The sequence below is a fragment of the Phoenix dactylifera genome, chromosome 7, assembly GCF_051530095.1.
Source record: "Phoenix dactylifera cultivar Ajwa chromosome 7, Ajwa_hap1_PhDact_Kaust_v1.1, whole genome shotgun sequence".
Classification (NCBI taxonomy): domain Eukaryota; kingdom Viridiplantae; phylum Streptophyta; class Magnoliopsida; order Arecales; family Arecaceae; genus Phoenix; species Phoenix dactylifera.
In genome coordinates this window covers 8,931,208-8,951,072 of record NC_143196.1, presented here as the reverse complement: position 1 = coordinate 8,951,072, position 19,865 = coordinate 8,931,208, and the positions used below count along the sequence as shown (strand labels likewise).

The window sequence follows — 19,865 nt, the reverse complement described above, 5'->3', positions numbered from 1 at the left end:
TATGGATTTATTGAATTTTTGTTCATCATAGGCCTTGCATGATCTTTAGGGCATTGCTCTAAGGCTCATGCGGCCAGTCGTGTACCGGACCCGAGTGCTGGGTTCGGGGCGTAACAATTGCCACTGCTGCCCATGATTTCACTGAGAACTTGCCAGGTCAGCCGTCCTTAGTGCCTCCCTGTTTTGATTTTACAGCCCTTGTTTTGAAATAGAGGGCTTCCTTCTTTTTCTTCTCCAGCCAGGTCTCTATCTCATTTATCCTTTGGGACCAACCTCAGAGCTTCAACCACCGCAGGGGGGGGGGGGGGGGGGGGGGGGGCGATGGAGGTGTAATTGGATTTTGGCTACGCTTTTTAAAGCGTTGTCTAATTATTTTTCTCTTTTCTCATTTGTCCTCAGATGATGCTAGTTTACACAATGCTATCTAGTATCGTTGTAATATCATGTCTGCCGACACTATCTAAAAGCATTGGTAAATTTTGGCGTTGGAGCCAAAATTACTAATACTTATAGATAATGCCGGCATATAAATATAGAAATAGCCAACTTTTTCTGAATTGTTCTCTCTTCTGAGAGAAGGCCACCCGTCCCCTTCCCTATTTTTGATTTTCCCTCGTGCTCTCTTGTATCTTTCTCTCTCTTCGTATAATTTGAGTGGATCCCAACAGTGGGTCCTTGCTTCTCTCTTTAGTGTATGTGTTGCTCCAGCTGAAGGTTCTCGACTTCTCGCCTCTCTCTCTCTCTCTCTCTCTCTCTCCCCTAGTCGACTCCAATAAAGGGCCCTTTCCCAATCCGGCAACCATTTATCATGTCAGCATTCGCTCTTGCTTTGCCCTGACCGGACCATTCTCTTCTAGTCGACACTATCAAATCTAGATCATGTAATACAACTTATGACTACTTAGATCCTGCTTAGATATTTCTTTAAGATTGGATTGAAAATTCTATGGAAACCGAGCATATTGGTCCATCTAATTCACATTTTCTAAGGGCCTTCCTAAATCCCAGCTCAAATTCTAATTTTGGGCTGCAGAAAAAAAAAATCCATCAAATTTGGGCTGGAAGGTAATTAGTTGATAGAGTCATATTTAAATAAATAGCCTAATTTAGAAATTCTATAAAATTTTCAATATAACTCTCTAGAAATATCTAAATATATTTTTATTTTATAAAACAAATCAAATAGTTCTCAATTGCAATGCACAAAAAATTATCTTTCACAATAGGTGCACCAAATAGCCGTGCATGCAGCTAATGGATCTCATTCATCAAGCCTATCTCTTATTGTACCATCATAGAAATTATTGATGGTAATTAGCTACATGCATAGCCATATTGGTGCATGCAGTGTAGAAATAATCTCACTCGCATGGACAATGTTGGTTAGTTTAAAGATGACTCCAATAAAATGGAGCTAATTTAACCACTCTCCGCGACACAGCAACTGGATTACATAATTTTAATTAAAATAGTAATTTAATAAATTAATAAAGAGAAAAAACTATAACGTCCGGGCTGGTACCCGTGGTCGGCATGGTTGGAAAAAAAAAAACTATAACGAAGGAAAAAAAAAACTTTATCCATGAGTAGGAATGCAAATGGATTGGATCGGATCGGGTCAAATTCTGAGTGACCCCAACTCAGTTGAAGATCAAGTCGGATCGGATCAGATCTATGCTTATAATTTTTGGTCCAACGAATCATTTGGATTGAACCGGGTTTAGTCAGATTCGGATAAAAGAATTTGGATAAACCTAATTTGGTCATATCATAATTCTGAGGTGCTGGGCGACCCATGACCTGAAAGACTTGCAATTGACCTCTAGTCAGAACGGATGACCCATGACTTCTAGCTAAGTCGGTCTACGGGCCAAATTTCATATCACACTATTTTTTATCTATATGACTGATTGGACGGAACTTGGTGTCTCCCTGCTCCCCTCTCCGAAGGACAAAAAATATCCGAGACCTTCTTCCAAAATCCAATTCCATTGCAGAAAACTGGCACATGACCCATATTTAGTTCAGTGTTCCCTCACCTCCTCCCTTGAAAAGTTAAAAGTGGTGGTAAAGAGGCTTGCGGGCCGCCGGCGAGGTCGTTCGCAGGTCATTCTGCGGTGCTGGTGGTGGTGATGGTGATGGTGGTCCTTCTCGTTTCTTCTCATTTATCTTCTCTTTTTCATTTTTCAAAGAGGCTGTGATGATTCGTCTGATTGGCGCGGGAACCTCTGTGTGAAGAAGTGCTTTCTTTCTTTCTTTCTTTCTTTGTTTTCTTGGACGGCAGGGCAAACTTGGAGGGCCTGCTGGTGCGCAGGCAACCGTTTGCAGCCGCTTCTTGCTTTCTGGCACAGACTGACACGATGGTGAATATAATGATGGATCTGAGCCTCTTTTCTTCCTCTTTTCCTCCTTCCTTCGCTATTTTTCTTGAATCAGTTGGTTTTCCTCTTTTGCTAATTTGTCCATCGTTTTTCGCATTTATTTGATGCCGCATTTTGAAGGGGGCGCGAGTTAAATCTTTGGAATCCTGCCAATAATTGATATGATAGTATAGCGGGTGAAGAATGAATTGGGGCATAGATTGCATCTAGGGGTCTAATTACTTGTTGATGCTATTCTGGTTGGTATTTATGCGGAACTATTAATTCAATACTTTCTTTGGTGTTATAGTGTTTTTTTTCCTCAGAATGAACTTTGAAGAGGAATCTGCCTCCCCTCAAGCTTGCGAAATGAATATGCATTCACAGGCCGCTACATTTTTATGTTCAGATTTATTTATAATGTTTAGCCATGGGCAAGGTAGATTATTTCTCTACATTTTTTTTTTTTCAGACTGAATGTCCAGCGTTTCTATGCTTGCTATTAGGTTGTAATGAGTCGCCTATCTTATTAATGCTTTAAAAGTTGGGAGAACATCTGGTGTAGAGTAATCTGTATGCTAGAAGAAGGGTGTAAATGTTAACTCACTACTTGACACCCAATGCTTATGATGTTAGAGAGTGGGTCAACAATGTATATCAGGCCTTAGCACCCCTCCTGCTTCGTGTGGGCCTAGACCATTCACATGGAGAAATAAAGAGGACAGGAAACAACTCTGGATGACAATTAGGAAGAAATGAAGATAAAAAATGATTGAAGATGAGAACAAGTGAATCAAATAAATTGTTGACTTCAAAGGGATTTGAATGTACGACCTTCACCAATCTTGGCTTGGGTATCATGTTGAATAACCACTTGATCCAAAAGCTTAAGCTACTACGAAATAGGTCAACATTGTAAGCCAGGCTGTAACAGTAAAATCTAGTCTCTGGTGGTTGGCATATTTTTCTGGTTGCAACTCCTTTTACAGCCCCACTGGGAAGAAATCACAACAATAAGGTTATGGGGAAGATCTTTATTGGCTGAGAATTTTTTTCGGTTCCTTCCAGTTTCCTGTGGGTTGTCAGTTTCATTTGGTGAGAAAATCTCACTCTATTGTTCTTTCTTTCATTCGTTTTTTTTTTTTTTCTGGGAGGAGGAAGGGAGGTGCTGATCAAGATGCCCCTTGTAGAGGTTCCGCTACGCATCATCCTCTCCATGTCTGGGTCGACTGCAGAGGTTGTTATGTGGTTTTGTGATGGTGAATTTTAAAGCTGCATGCTTGATATAATGGTGTGCCAAACTTTGATGGTCTGTTGATCCATTGGCAACCAGCTGCAGGCTTTGGGGAATCACATTAGTAAAGCTTAAATGAATTATTTGCAAGCTGCTCACTTTTGGCTCAACAGGTGCATGCTTAATTAGTCAACATGCCAAGGTTGTTCATGAGGTTTGTGCTCAAAATAGCTTTTAGCGAAACATTAGGTTTGTCCTTGTCCTTTGAACTCTTACTTCATATGATATTGATTTAATGAGCAAAACATTGAGATGCATCTTCTCTTAAATTTCATGACTATGTCTTTTTATTCTTTCTGATGATTTATATTTAATATCAAGGTTCTACAAATCTTTACATTTTTGTGGTAGCTTTTACAATTATATTCTTAGAAATATTTGAGGACATTCAAGTTGCTATAGAACTTCTTATAAACTGGCTGTTCCAATTTCTAACCCTTTGTCCCCATCCTCTCTTTTTCCAAGTGCACTACGCATGCTCGATGCTAGATCTGTCCACAGAAATAGATATCCTGAGTTCTGTGGTTGTTCTCAGGCTTATGATAATGCTTTTGGGTGAGTTTGCCTTGTTTGGAGTGCTGTCCCATCTCCTAAGTCCATGATTTTCTCTTTATCATGTGACCACCATCTCTATTACATCTTCAGTCCCATCCAATTAGGTCACAAGTTTTCTAGGCCAACAGAAGATGCATTGTCTCAAAACTTCACTTATCAGCCATCCATCAAATGCTCTTTCCTCTTCAGCTAGTCACATATGTAACTTGTTGAGTTAGTTTATGCATCTCTCATAGCAGGCTGCATTGTGATGGTCTGATATTTGGCAGGCAAATATTGCAGCCTATCAATGACTCAATCAATGTCTGATAAATTGGAAATGCTGAGCCTCCCCTTGATTCCCCTTTCTCCTTTCCCTCTCTTCCAATTCTTCTTTCTTTAAAAAAATTAATTCTGCTTAAATGTTTTTCTTTACACTAAGGTTTTACAAGTTTATTTTTGCCAGGGATGTTCGTGTAATGCTTGGCATCTCATATAACATATACTACTCCTTTCTCCTTTTTCTACTACCAGTACTCTCCCTTGACCTGATGTCTTGGAACTAAGGTTTTGGCAATTCCTTTTCATGGTTTTTGCTGTCTTTTTCCTCTCATTTTATAGTATTAGATGCTACTAAATTAATATTTTGTCATTTTTTCAAAACTAAAGAATATGAAAACTTACACAAAACATAGCAGTATTTTATATACTGCTGCTTTCAATTATCCTTGCCTAAAGGGTCGAGTGGTGGAAAGAGGTTGCTCCCTGCTTTCAAGTATGAAGAACCTCAGAGATAGATATTCGAGGCCTTGTTGTTACCAACAGGTTGCCTACTTGTGCTCTAGAACTTTTATATTCTCTCTGCTGCTGCTGTTTCATCTTCTTCAGTTTTTATATTCTTGTGGTTACATAGATGGTAGATGTAATGATGAGGTTAAACAAACAAACCTTAGGTTGCTGCACTTTTGATTTGTGTCTCCAAAAGAGAGCATTATCATACGTGCAAATCCTTTGCAACTCAGTAGAAAATTCCCACAATTAAAGTGTGTGGCAGATTTTTATTGGCTTTGTTAATCTGGATGTCATTCCATGCCCTTGGCTTTGTCATATCAAATTCCACCAGTGAAGTTCTTGCCAGAGAAGAGTCAGCCATTCAGGCACATGGACCTTCATCCCAGGAGTGGATTGCTTGGATGGTATTTTGTCACATTTGGGAAATCCTCAGTTGGTTTGTCAGATGAGAAAGCTGCTCATCAGCAACTTGTTTTCAGCTTTATGTTTCACGTAGTGAGTGCTTACTCAAATCAATAAGTTCTCATTGCTTCAGATGATCTACTGTTCTGCAAGCAACTGTTTGCAGCCATTTGTTGTACGGGTGCAAAGGACCACAGTACTTCCTGATAAATGTTAAATCTGGACTTGAGATTTTTCTTTTGATTGGAAGGGAGTATGAACCACATGGGATGTGGACTTACTGTTATTCTCCCTCTTTTGCACATTATTAAGGATTTATTACTTTTTTTCCTTTAAGATTTTGTTTTTAAGGATTTATTATTTTTTTAGTTTTACGTTCCTTTACTTTGTTGCCACATAAAGAGCCATATTTCATCTGGAGGCCACAGATGAATCCATACCTTATAGTGGTGGATGAGGGATTATGTCAGAAGAAACTTGGATCGTCTTGGATCTTGCATACTCAAAAGCTCATTTAGTTCATTCAGTGGTGGGAGTTTTGGGATTGGCTATGTGATAGCAGGGAAATGGGATGACATTTCTTTAAGTTATTTTTGAATTATTTTCTTGCAGAATTAATTTTATCTTGCTTTGATGAGAAAACTAAAGCCTGTTTGCAGATAACCATTGTAGTGGCAGGTGGAGGTGTGACATGTGTATAAGCTTTCTTTCAATCATTCTTAAATTATTTTCCTTATAGACTTAAGTTTATGCTGCTTTGAGAAAATTAAAGCCTTATACAGGTAAGCATTATGGTGGCTAGTGGACAAATGTCAATGTTAAATTATCTCATCAGTTCCATGGCTGCCTTTAATTTCTCAATTCATGCCAATCGCCCTTTTACTGCTATCTTTGTTTTTCCCTCTACCTCTGCATTATCTACTTCCATTTCCAATATGATAACAAAATTCTCCAAATTATTGAATAATTCTTAAATTATTCTTTCTGTTGGCCAAGTGTTTATTGAAATTATTCTGCATATCCAAGCTAATAATTTATTACTCAAGTGCTCCTGAATTTTTTATATATTTCATGATCTACTCATGAATTATTCAAGAAGCAATCATGAGGTTACAAGTTAGCAATCCTATATGTCGCTATTGCCTGTGGTCATGCTACTGTAGTATACTGTTTTGGGCTCTACCATTATTGCTTCTACTTGATGAATTGTATAGGTATTGTTTGTTATACATTATCTTTGTAAATTTCCTTTTTCCATTATCCAAGTTCAGCATGTTTCTGAATTTTGAATTTTGTCACTATTTGAATTGTCTTAAACACTGACCTCATGACTATGATTTGTTACTACAGTTTTCTGCTCGAGCAATGCTATGCAGGCACATTGCTTTTCAGATACTTTGGCTAATCTAACCTTTCACCAATGAAGTTCTTGCCAGAGAAGAGCCAGCCATTGAGGCACATGGACCTTCATCCCAAGAGTGGATTACTTGGATGGTGTTTATGTCACCAGAAGTTTGATATAGTTAACCATGCCATTAATCTTCGTTCTTGTTTCCTTATTCTAACATTTCGATGGAGGCAGGGATGATTTTCCGGCTGAAGCTTTTATGCTTCAAGCACTGAATTTTCATGAATGCACTTTCTCCCAATACTCGTTTTAGAGAGAGGAAACTGTAGGTGGCCATACTCTTGTAGTTGTTGCACAGTAATTGGATGCCCTGGTGCACCACTGGCAACCATTGCAACTTTCATAGATTATGCACACAGTTTGACAATTGGGAATCCTGAGTCCCTCCACTCTGATGTTGCAACAGTCTAGTAATCGGGCAAACCTGCCCCACCTCCCTTCATTTTTTATTTTATTTTATTTTATTTTATTTTGAGAATACAGTGGTTAGTCATGACCAAGGTCCGCGGTACCGGTCCGGTCCGGCGTACCGGTCGCCGGCCGGACCGGTACGGTACCGGTCCGCACCGGTACCGTACCGGTCCGGACCGGTACGGTACCGGTCCGGACCGGTACGGTACCGGCCGGGCTCCACGAGTCAGACTTTTTTTTTTTTTTAAATGTTGTCTCTGTTGGATCTTAAATTAAATGAAAATTGATGTTTTTTTATTACTTTTTTCATGATTTTTGATATTTTCATATTTAAATTTAGGGTTGAAATTTGAAACATATATGATGCATGATTGCATGTTACGTTTTCCTCCCGTTCGAAATGATAAAATCATACACATAAAATATCTTCGAATTAAGATACAATCATTTACATACATTTAAAGTACTCTAGGATATCTAAAATCGGGACGAGTGCCGATGGCTCTCGTAGATATCTGGATCATAAGTATAATCAGGAGGAGGCAAATCAACCCAATCAGAAGGAACACGCGCCAGGTTATAAGAACTGTCGGATCTCTCGCTCACGCTCTGGCTCTGAGAGGTGTCCTCTGATTGTGTAGGGGCCCATCCAAATATGGCGGAAGCAAAATCCAATGCACCATATCCGTATTCGTCAGGCTGAGGCTGTGGATAATAGAATCCGTATCCGTATGTCCTCGGATCTGCAGTCGTATCCTGTCTTCCTGAACGACCTCGAGGAGCCCGTCTTCTATATCCAATAATATCCTCACGATCTCTATCAGGTGGTCGACCGTGGTCCGTATCCTGTGTAGCACCCATAAATTGGGACTCACCGGTGAAATAAAGACCACCCTCCGGCTGTGTCTCATGAGTACCATACTGTCCTCCGCTCCCTCCATGGCTAGAAGATCCATCACCACCAGAACCTTCATCGCTACTAGTCCAAGTCTCTTCCTCGACACTCTCCATTGGGATTCTTTGTTTTCCTTTCCTGGCCCTCTCTGTCTGGCTCCCCTGTGCCTGCGGCTGATCAGCTCTGGGAGTGCGTGGAATATTGCGCTCAGCCCATTGCTCTGGATCGACCCCAGCTTCGGTGGCTATGAAGGTAGCTGGTCGTGGAGGCGATCCTGGCTCGTCAAGCTCGGGCTCCTGCTGCTGGCCTACAAGCCAGCCGAGTAGTGGATCATCGTCATCAGCGGTGAAGGACCCGTAAATCGGATCTGTATACTTGAGCTCCACTTCCTCCTGGATGCACTTTAGCCTCAACCGCAAATTGTAATGCACATAAACAAGGTCGTTGAGGCGCTTTTGCGTCAAACGGTTTCTTTGTTTGCTGTGGATAAGGGCGAAGGTGGACCAATTGCGCTCACATCCACTAGAGGAGACTGTTTGGGAGAGGATCCGGATAGCTATCCGCTTTAGATTTCTCGCGGATCCGCCAAAATGCACCCACCATTCAGCTGCAAAAATATTTATGAAGATTACATATATGATAGTTCCATAATAGTAACTAAGTAACACCAGGTGAATGTTTTGCTGATGTGTCACGTACCTGGATTCATATTGTGTTTGCTGACGACAGCCGCTCGTTGGCCAAAACTGTAGCTGCCCTCTCTAAATAATTTGCTCTGTGAAAAATAAGCATAAGAAAACCATGTTAATAATTGAAGATGCTGATATACTTACACATGCTAGTAATTACTAAATCATAATTACCTCTTCAAGACATAGGGCCGCTTTTTCTGGATCTGCCTCCATCTTGTAAATCACATTACGCAAAGCATCCAGAAGTGTTTCATCCATACCAATTCCATCTATGCTGTACTGAAACCGGGGGTTTAGGTAGTATGCTGCACATATACGAGACTATCTTAGCATAATTATATAATTATATCCATCACTATAATTGTCACTATAATTATATCTTAGTTTACCTGCTAGATGTAATTCCGTACCCATTTGCGCTCCCCACCTTTGCTCAATGATGTTGATGTATGACCGGCCATGTGCTGGATCTGCCTCCATAATCTGATCCTTTGCCTTGACCATCATGTGATACAAAAATCCCATCTGGGGGTAGATCTCGCTATCTACGGCCCGCAGCACTTCATATAATGGTTTGATAGCCTTGACTATTGTAGTAGCCCGCTGCCAGAATGGTTGTCTCGTCACCAAGTCTTCTATCTTGCTCCCTTCAGAGCCGGCATAAGAATATCTACTATCATACCACTCCGGACTGGCAAACATCTGACGTAAGGCTCCTCTCTTCTCGAGTATGCTATCAAGTGCGATGAAGTTGGTAGCAAACCGTGTGACTCCTGGTCTCAGAATCTCTCCCCCTGCATACTTTCTCATCAATGAAAGAACCCAGTTATGGTTATAAATATACCTCGTAATGCGTTGGGCTGTCTCCACCGTTTGTTGCACCCTACGGATCTTTCCAATGTCCATCAACATAAGATCGATACAATGTGCAGCACATGGGGTCCAGAAAATATGTGGCCGCCGCTCCATCAAGACTTGCCCGGCAGCCTTATATTGCGGCCCATTATCAGTGACGACCTGCACGACATTCTCCTCTCCTACCAGATCAATCACATCCTCCATAAGTTTCAGCATGTACGAGGTGTTGTGCACAGAAGCCGAAGCATCAATCGACTTGTGGAAGAAGGTCTTAGCATCACAGTATGTCAGGAAGTTGATGATGCTCCGCCTGGTCGGACCGGTCCAACCATCGCACATGATGGTTAGTCCATATATGGGCCACTTGCTCTTGTAGGAGTCAATCCAATTCTCCAGCTCCTCCTTATTGTTGTCAAGAAGCTCACCGTATATATCCTTCGGGCCTGGAGGAGCTACACCGGGACCGACAGCTTGTATGGCGGCAATGGCAGACCTGTAGTATGTATTGTCTGCCACATTCGCTGGGATGTGGCTGAAGTGAAACCAGGATCCAATAGCTCGCCACATAGTTTTCTTCTTATCCTTCATCCACATTGTGTCTACCCTCTGCTGCCTTGAATCTCTACTGGGGAGAGCATGCGGATCTACATCATGAATTGTCGCTCCTTCTGCAACTCCTCTAGATGACTTCTTTCGGCTACCAAAACCGCCCAGCATAGATGCAATCCGGCCACGTTCTTTGCCGACGCCCTCCCTTACTGAAGTTGTCCTCAAGAACTCTGGATCTTGTCTAGTGCTTCGAGAACCGCCGCCCGACTCGTATGCAGAGGGCCCAAATCGAGCTCTATGCCTGGCCACCTCCTCCTACTGCCACTGATCATCCAGGCTTGCATGCATGGCCGCCTGAATATCTGCCTCCTCCTCATCTAGATCCTCGACCTCCTCTGGCTCCCTAGAGTGATAGGAAGGTGGCTCTGCCGCTTGGCGATCGACCTCCGCCCTCTTCTTGGAAGCCACCTCCTTCGCTTCTTTGGCCTCAGCAAGATTCTGCCTCATCAGCACACGAATCTCGTTAGGACAATTTCGGCACGTAGCAACCTCACCGGAATTTCCGGCTAAGTGTTGCTTCAACCTGGTTACCCCTCCTCCCTTGAAAACCTTGTCGCAAAACTTGCATTGAAACTGGTGTAATTTATAAACTATTTTTTTTAAATAAATTATTAACAAAATTAATGAAATAATATAGGATAAAAAAACCGCACCTTAAATAGTCTCCGCTGGATTTTTTGGGCAGGACCTCCTCCTCGCTATCTCTCAAATCTTTCCGTCTCCGCACCTTAAATAGAACCCATTTCTATCATAAAAGGACAACTTATCAAAAAATTAAGCTAATAAAGTAAATTTTTGCATTATCTTATTATTTAAGTAATTTATAAATTATTTTTTTTAAATAAATTATTAACAAAATTAATGAAATAATATAGGATAAAAAAACCGCACCTTAAATAGTCTCCGCTGGATTTTTTGGGCAGGACCTCCTCCTCGCTATCTCTCAAATCTTTCCGTCTCCGCACCTTAAATAGAACCCATTTCTATCATAAAAGGACAACTTATCAAAAAATTAAGCTAATAAAGTAAATTTTTGCATTATCTTATTATTTAAGTAATTTATAAACTATTTTTTTTAAATAAATTATTAACAAAATTAATGAAATAATATAGGATAAAAAAACCGCACCTTAAATAGTCTCCGCTGGATTTTTTGGGCAGGACCTCCTCCTCGCTATCTCTCAAATCTTTCCGTCTCCGCACCTTAACTAGAACCTCTCAAGTCTCAACCTCAAATTGTTTGGGAAAGAAGTGAGCCTCGTTCGGTTTTTATAACCGAACGAGAGGCTTAAGTTAATCCCAGATTAACAGAAAATCCCAGCTTAGTAATGTTAAATTCGTACGGAAAGAAGTGGCCGGTCGGCCGCTTCTTGGTTTTTAATGGGAAGGAGTGGCCTCCGGCCACTCCTTTTCCTATTAAAAAAAGGGAGAAAGCTGTGGCCTGTCGGCCACAGCAATTTTTTATTTTTTTTTTTTCATTGAAAGAAGTGGCCGGTTGGCCACTTCCTTCACAAAACCACGCGCGGCGCGTGGTTTTTGAAACCACGCGCCGCGGTGGTTTTGGGAACCACAACGCCTCGCTGTGGTTCCCCGAAAAAAAAAAAAAAAATTGAAAGAAGTGGCCCCGTGGGCCACTTCTCCCTAAAACCACGCGCGGCGCGTGGTTTTTGAAACCACGCGCGCGCGTGGTTTTTGAAACCACAGCGCGAAGCTGTGGTTTCGTAAAAAAAAAAAAAAAAACCACCCGTACCGGTGCGAACCGGCCGGTTCGCACCGGTACGAGTCCCGTACCGGCCGGTACGGGGTCCGTACCGGCCGGTACACAGATGAAAACCGGATATACCGGTTTTCATCGCTCTCCGGTACCGGTCAAGCACCGGACCGGTTCGTACCGGCCCGTACCGGCCGGTACGGACCGGTACGGCTTTCCTTGGTCATGACCATCAGGATTGAACCTGAGACCCACCAACCAGCTGAGCTAGCAGCTGGTGGCTTATTTTCTAACCTTATTACTGTTTTGTTCTTTTTTCTCTTTGTTATTACTTTTTTATTTAATGCCATTTTTTACATCATTCTCAGAAATTGTCATCTTGGTTGCTTGCTTAGTGCTTTTGATTTCTTCTACTCTCTCTCTTGGTTTGATGTTTGAGGATTATGATTTTGATATATGTTTGATCCCTTTTCTCTTGTTCTTTAACGTTTTTTCAATATATGTTTAAAACCTTTCCAATGTTTGCATTTCCTGTCAATCATTTATTTTCAGTCATCAAGGTGCAAGATTAAGTGAAGAACTCCAACTTATAGACAGCACTATTTTGATCGATGCTAGTGGTATTATCATTGCTATTGCTTGTTATAGGGATGATTAGTAAGTGAAGGTTGGTCCTACCCTTTCATGATAGTGCTTGGATAAGGTGGTATTAGGAATAGTTGCCCCTTGCACTCCCAAGCCAATAATCTCTCCCTCAAGATTGCATATGACCTTTCTTTTGCAGTGCTGGTTCTTCACTTTACGTATTCTCCCCTCTCTAATTTCTGATTTCTATTCGACTGTTATGTTTGATTGTGTTTAATTTAAATACCTGGTAGTCCAGTCAATACAACTGCTCATCTGATGTTTCTTTTACTTTGAGTGAACAGTGAAATGTGATTTGAGCTTCCAAATATGGAATGAACACTGCACTTAATGGAAGCTGCTGTAAGCTCATTGTTTGCATCTTTTAGTTATTAGGAAAAAGAAGTCCTTAGAGGGGATGATGATTTTCCCAATCTTTACATTGGGCTATCTGTAATATTTGGAAGGGGTCTGCAGATGCACCCTATGTCAGGGTGGTTCAGTTGCTCACCTTTCATTACATGTCTGGAAAACTGCATTCTCCTGATCCATTTCAGCATGGTTCTTGAGTTGGTTGTTTTGAAAAGGCAAGTTTATTAAGTTTATCACTTTTGTAATATAATTGCTTGGCTCACTTGGTTGGTCCCGTGATTTGCAGGCAAATCGTTGCAACATTTCGGACTCTAAATGTCTGATAGATGAGCAAAGCAGAGCCTCCTCTCCCCAGTCTTGAGACACTAACCTTTCTTATTACCCTTTTTGTGTTGCATGTTTGTTTTTATGTCAAGACCCTTTTTTACCCCTTTAACAATTCCATTTTTATATCAGGACCCCTTTGTTCACAGTTTCTTCAATATTACAATCGGATTCTATCTAAGAAGGTTGATGCTGTTATTAGAACGAGGAGCTAGAAGCAGGTCTTCTGGTATGTGAGCTCAGGTCTATCGCTGAAAAATATAGATGGTGCAGTTATATATAGGACTTGCTTTAAATCCTAAAGTCAGGATCTTTTATTTATATGACTGACAAAAAGGTAAGCTTGTAGTGAGTGTGGCTATATTATACAAGGGCCTAGATAAGGGAAAGTGGACTAAATCGTGCTTAGGGAATATCTTGAAACTATAGTTGAAATTCATAGAAGAACTGCATTTGCTTTACTAAAGTTTGATCAAATCTTTTTGATTTATGATCAACCTCATTTTTCTAAAATTCTTGCTAGTTGCTTGAGAAAATAAATCAGAATCCTCAGAGGGGAATACTTGATTTAGGATCCATATTGTTGTACATCCATTGGGTGGAGATTTGAGTTTGCTGTTTATGTTTTACTTTGCAAAAGTAAATTACTTAGAAAGGGTCTTGCATTGAATATCTGCATCTTCCTGGTCTGTTATGTGGTTTGTTGAACTTCTTCCTTTTAAAATTTACTTTTAACTATAGGTGTTTGTTTTTGCCAATAGGATTTTGATGATAAGTATTGCTGTAAATTACATTTATAGTTGTAACTTCCAGCAATAAAATCGTTGGAGATACATGTTTAATTTATTGTAAAATTCTCATATGCAATTTGTTTGATTTTGAGCTAACTTAAGCCAAAAATGTAATGTCTTGTCAAATTCTTTTATTCTCTGATTTTGATTTGTCCTTGTTATACCCGTGGGATTGCAAGCTTAACTGTTTCAAAAATAGGAAGCTATAGCATCAAGCAAGGTATGTTGTACCGGCCTGAACTAGGCGATACAGGGCAAACTGTACCGTACCAATTCAGTACCGGTATCCGGTACGGGTGGTGTACCGATACTAGGTACGGGTGGCATATTGATACTCAATTCGCTAAAAAAAAAAAATCATACGGTATCGTACCGATACTGTGCTAGCATGGCACCGGTATGGAGTTCGGTACCAAGACGGCAAACTTTGGCATCAAGCCTAGGTCCAAGTCACTATAGCAGATCTATTGAGCTGGCACACACTCCAGAACTTGAGTTGGAACTTTGAAAGATCATGAGCGGATTGAAAGATGAAAAATTGGCATACAGGTGATGCTAGGAGTTTGCCCCATATTGTGATGGGGAATATATTTATAGTTATAATCTCTTGATGCATTCTAGAGAAAATGTTTAAGACCCTTTCAAACCTTAGTTTTTCTGCCCACTATTACCCGTCTATATATATATATATATGTAGTCAATAAATTAATATTGTGGAATTCATTAAATTCTAAATTCTAGAATAAGAGGTATATGTCTACATTGGAACCATCTGGTTTTGTTTTCTGTCACAGCTAACTATAAGCATAAAGGTTTTTCATTCATGTACAAAACTGACCTGATTACACCCTTGGGTTTGTTTTGTAGAACCAAACATTATATACGAAACAGTCAAATTACGATATTGTTGTCAAACCCAGTTTTTTTCCAACTACATGCTTAAGTGGTTGCAACTAGTTGATCCGAACTGGATTGCTGATGTTCAAGGTTTTTGCAGGTAGCAGAGGCCATTTTTCTCTACCCTTCTTATTCTTTCTTTGTTCTCCTTCGGGTTGGTGGTGGTGGTGATCTTGATGTATTCTATTTTCATTTTAAAAGAGGCTGTGATGATCCATCAATCTTGAGCTCTACATTGGCATGGGAAACATTTCCTATCCTGGATTCCAATATTTGCATTTTTCCTTAATTTTTACCAAAATATCGTCCTTTCAGATGGCAAGGCAAACTCAGAATAACAGCTGGTCCACAGGCAGCCGCTTGCAGCCATTTTTTGCTTTATTGGAGAGAGTTGGAGACTCGCAGGATGATGGATGAAAAATGCTTCGAGACACCTGTTATGCACATGCAGAGACCTCCAAATACTGATTTGGCAACTCCATGATCAACCGAACCCAATTTAAGAAACGAGGGTGTGGGGAATAGGGAAATCTTCTTCTATTTAGGGCATGTTGACTTGGCAAAATGGTAAAATTGTTCTACTGTGATTTAAAGATCACCGGAGCAATGGTCTGCCGAACTGTCCGGTTTGAGTAGTGCCAAGCTGACCCGGTGTGAAATCGGGTCGGTTTGGTGTTTATTTTCAGTTCCAGCCGGAACCAGTTCCGAACCGGCCGGAAAATGTGTGAACTGGCCGGAGCCGGTGCGAGCTGGTCGAAATCGTCGGGAACCAACCGGTTCTATTCGAACTTGATGCAATCGGGCGGTTTGCACCGAGTCGATCCGGTTTTGAACCGGGCTCCCTTTATTCTTTTGTCTGTTGCCTTATATGTTGTTGGGAAGGCTTAAGAAAGCCTTCCCGACAATAGGTGAAAGTGGCGGAGAGGTTTCCGCCACTTTTTCTTCTCAACAACTAAAAACTCACACTGATTCAGCTATCTAGCACACCAATAAAAGAAAAACAAAAAGCATCTACAACTCCAATAGTGTGTTAACGAGGAGTCAGTTCACTCAGATTCAAAGATAACGAGTTGCAGTTCTGGTGGATTTGAGCCCATTTTAAGATATTATGTTGCTTACTGGGCTACACATTATTATGTTTTTTTTTTTTCTGTTTTTCAGATTCAGATGTATGATTGCTTGGGACTTGGGGAGTACGCTAAATTTTTTGAAGATACTTTCAGTCATTAGAGTTTTAGTCAGTCTAGTTAGAATATTTCATTTAATTTATATTGACTTATGTCACTTTAGAACTATTAAGAATCATTTGGATAAATTCTTGATTAAATAATTTTTTTAGAATTATTATTGATTTGATATGATTTTTAGTCTTGCATGCTTGTATGATCCATTATACATGTATGCGGCGTCTATTATGCTCTGAGTTTGAGGTACGCTTTGGGTTTGGGGCGTGACACCAAGTGCACATGAGCTTGAAGAAGGTGAAGCCCTTTTCAAACATCTTAAGTGCTAATACCTAATATGATATGGATGTAATATTTAGTACATACCATTATCCTCCTAATCGATTGTCGATAGGATGTGGAGGGCATTGTTTACACCATATCTTGGCACTCGGGGATCACCATACTTGTGGCGGTTTTGAATTGTATCAAAAACAGGAACATCAAAGGGTTTTAGGCCAAGACTGAACTTTGATATCATTCAGTCTTTATCAAAAAAAAATATAGCACCTAATAGATCGAGTGAAGTAATCATTAGATTGAGTGCGTGGCTATCAGGAAGGTTGAAGTGTGGAGTTAAATCAGCCTAACTGGCAGTTCCAAGTAGGGAATCATTACCAACCAAAGATGACACAACCACAAGACTGAGCGGACAATTATGGTGGTTAACAAGGATATGACAAGTTAAAAAAGAGAACCACATTGATCGAGCATAGCTATTCATCTAACAGATTATGTAGAGGATGGCCATTATGACCATGTGAGTGGTGGATAGTTGGTCCCAATTACTAGAGCTATCAAAAAGGTAGAGGTCAGATGTGGGATGTTACCTTTGAGAGTAGGTAGTTACCATATTATTTATCTTATAGTATAAAAAATTGCATGTAATCTGAATAGCTAATCAATCAAACCAATTTATCTTCATCTTTATTTATGAGTTATCTTTACTTTTCAAATTCGATGTTTTAGTTTTCTAGTAGGATTTTAAGTTATCCATAATAGTAATAATAGTAATAGTAGAATATCTCGTAGCCCTGACTACATCCTACCTTATCTTCTTTCAAACAAATGATGTAATAATAGTAAAAATCCTTAAAGATCAAGGCATCTGGATCCACGCTACTATTATTATCCTTACTTTGTCTCCTTTTTGGCTAATCTGGTACCAATGGCTTATCCACATGTTTACCTAATCTAGCTCTCATGTTTGTTATCACTCTCTGCCAGGGAACAAGTCATTTTGTCACCTTGGTCTCTCTCTTGATGGAAAAGAGAGAGAAAACAACTACCTAGACCAATACGAGAGCCACCACAATGTGAGCCATCAAGTACTAAGATACGGCTAATTTGAACCCATCTCTAATATCCATGTATTTTTGATGTATTATTTTGGGTCATCACATGATATTTTTAAACAGATTTGGGTCATTCTAGATAGCTCATTATATGATTATTAAGCCCCTAATCTTTGGGATCTAATTCTTCTTCCATTTAGTTGTAAACAAAAAACAAGATACTTAGATGTAACTTTTCATCCGGATGGGTGTGAAAGAGACTAATCAACCTCTATAAATAGAGAGGTTGATTAGTCTCTATATAAGTGGAGACTAATTAACCTCAATAAATATACTACTATTTTCTCTCTTCAACAAACAAGTCCAAAAGTTTTTCTATTTTTATTTTTTCTTGTTAAGTAATAAAAATCCTAGAAAAAAATGCAGCTTTTTAAAGACCTTAGAAATGTTGGACATTATCTGCATCTATAGTAAGAAAATCATTATTTTAGTAAAAAAATTTAATTAATATGTATACCTTGTTTAATCAAATGCCATTTCAATTTGAGAGAAAATTAAATATCATTTCCATTATTCCTTTTCCTCCTTTTCTTCTGTACATTTTACCCGTTATTTTCATCATAAATCATGTGCATTCTGCTATGATTTGAAAACATGTTTTATATCATTTGGCTATTGCTTCAGTCTTATTTAGCTTGGCTAGAAATGCAAGCCATCCGGGTTCTTTATATGAAAAAAAATGCACGACTTATGTACTTTCATGTATCACAACTCATGCAATGTCATCAACAGCATGCCAATGACTAAATATATAAAAACCACATTCATTTGGTTGATTAATTAATTATTAATGTATAATTCACAAGAGTTGCGCTAGAATACATATATAGCATCTTACATGTAGCATCAAACGTCATTGAAGACACCCATAAAACTATGGTATGAGTCCCATCTAATCAAAATAGCATCATAAGAGTGTCTGCACCATTAGGGAATGAGAAATTTTTTACTTCCTAAGTTTCCAAGTACCTGATGACCACACATGAGCCCATTGATTTCTCTGAAACCAAGGCGGCCGTCTAATTTGTTTGGTGTTTCGTTTTCTTCTTTTATTTCTCATGTCATGCTCGTTATCATGCGTCATTTGAGTTTTTGTTTTGGTTTTTTTTAGTCTCGCATGAGTTACATGGAATGAAGCAGTTGACATTCTATGTTTCTGCTTCTAGGGACCGCAGAAGAGCCATTTTATCATGGCACAACAGTTCTACGTGTCCTTCTCCGATCTCGAGAGGTCGTCCTCAAACTGCTCTCAAGTTATACAAGAAGGTTGTCGAGCGGCGATGGGTTTCATCTTGCCACCTCCCCGGTTAGCTTACCGCTCCACTCGACGAGAAATTCTCTCCTATCGTGCATGCTGATAATTACAACCACTCGTTGAAAAATAAAATTAATAAAAATGAATGGTTGTAATTAGCAGTGTAAACGGCCACATGGTGCACGCTGTAAAATGATTATAAAGATATTTTTTTAGGCCATTTCACTCACTAGAGATATTTATGCCATTTCACTCACTAGAGAAATTTTTTTATGTGGTATAAAATTGATGAAAAAATTGAATTTTGAAAAATGCATGATCTCGAAAATGATGCAAATAAAAGATAATAATTATTGTGTTTATTATATAATTTTTATTATAATAAGATATGATCAACTAACAGTAATTATTTACACACTCTTTATTAATTATTAATATACATAGCATGACCAACCTTCTTTGAAATTGCTACAATAGCTCAAAGTTCACCGAACCGGTACTGAGACCCGTATTAGTCAGCATCCAGTACTGGTCGGTGCCGGTTCGAACCGAGTCAAATCAGATGGAACTATCTGGTTCTATCATGTTCTGGTCGGTTTTGGCCAGAGCCAACCCAGTTCCCACCCCGTAGGAATCAGAACCATTTTGTAAGAACGAACTGATCCGATCAGAGACGAGGTCAGCTCAATTTGGGCTGAACCGGCTGATACGGATCGGTTCAGCTTTTCTTGCAATAGCTATTATAATTTTATGATCTTGTTATAATAATTTTTGAAAGGGATTATTGTATATATGGTATGTTGATAAGGGATACTTGTATAATTATTACTATTGACTATTATTTCATTATAATAATTTTATTTAAAAAATGTTTTTTAATAAAAAAAAGAAAAGCTACGATAGATTATAGAACTTTGCCTTTTGCCTAGACGATGCAATTGCTAGTGGTACATTCAGATAAAATTATCATACGAGAGATTTTTGTTTCGTGTTTGTGCAATTCTATAAAAAGAAGAATATTTCACTAAACAAGAATGCCTTGTTTGATAATCATCCAT

The 19,865-nt window shown here is 39.5% G+C and overlaps 1 protein-coding gene and 1 long non-coding RNA gene across 4 annotated transcripts; one reads left to right on the top strand and one right to left on the bottom strand.

Annotated features, from left to right (window-relative positions):
• Window positions 1-7,562: 7,562 nt before the first annotated feature.
• Window positions 7,563-11,693, bottom strand: LOC148714141 (uncharacterized). 3 transcript variants are annotated; one of them, XM_089924272.1, is made up of 6 exons: window positions 11,385-11,693; window positions 11,147-11,238; window positions 9,178-11,000; window positions 8,960-9,093; window positions 8,796-8,871; window positions 7,563-8,703 (listed from the first exon to the last, which is right to left on the bottom strand). In XM_089924272.1, exons 3-6 carry the CDS (start codon window positions 10,361-10,363, stop codon window positions 7,679-7,681), a joined length of 2,421 nt encoding a protein of 806 aa, XP_089780398.1. In that variant the 5' UTR covers window positions 10,364-11,000; window positions 11,147-11,238; window positions 11,385-11,693; the 3' UTR covers window positions 7,563-7,678. The 3 variants fall into 3 exon arrangements, with proteins under 3 accessions (XP_089780398.1, XP_089780399.1, XP_089780397.1); XM_089924273.1 differs by having other exon boundaries at window positions 11,147-11,220; XM_089924271.1 differs by having other exon boundaries at window positions 9,178-10,982; window positions 11,147-11,693.
• Window positions 11,694-11,819: 126 nt separating this feature from the next.
• On the top strand, window positions 11,820-17,650 carry LOC113463303 (uncharacterized). Its single transcript, XR_003387329.4, has 2 exons — window positions 11,820-13,515; window positions 15,075-17,650. It is a non-coding gene; the product is annotated as an uncharacterized LOC113463303 (long non-coding RNA).
• The last annotated feature ends 2,215 nt before the right edge of the window (window positions 17,651-19,865 follow it).

Bases quoted from the DNA above. Each gene is read 5' to 3' on its own strand.
- LOC148714141 (XM_089924271.1), bottom strand. From the start codon at position 10,363: ATGCTGGGCGGTTTTGGTAGCCGAAAGAAGTCATCTAGAGGAGTTGCA. The intron at 9,094-9,177 runs GTAAACTAAGAT...GTATATGTGCAG, and splicing joins TACGGAATTACATCTAGCAG to CATACTACCTAAACCCCCGG. The intron at 8,704-8,795 runs GTACGTGACACA...ATATTTTTGCAG, and splicing joins CAAACACAATATGAATCCAG to CTGAATGGTGGGTGCATTTT.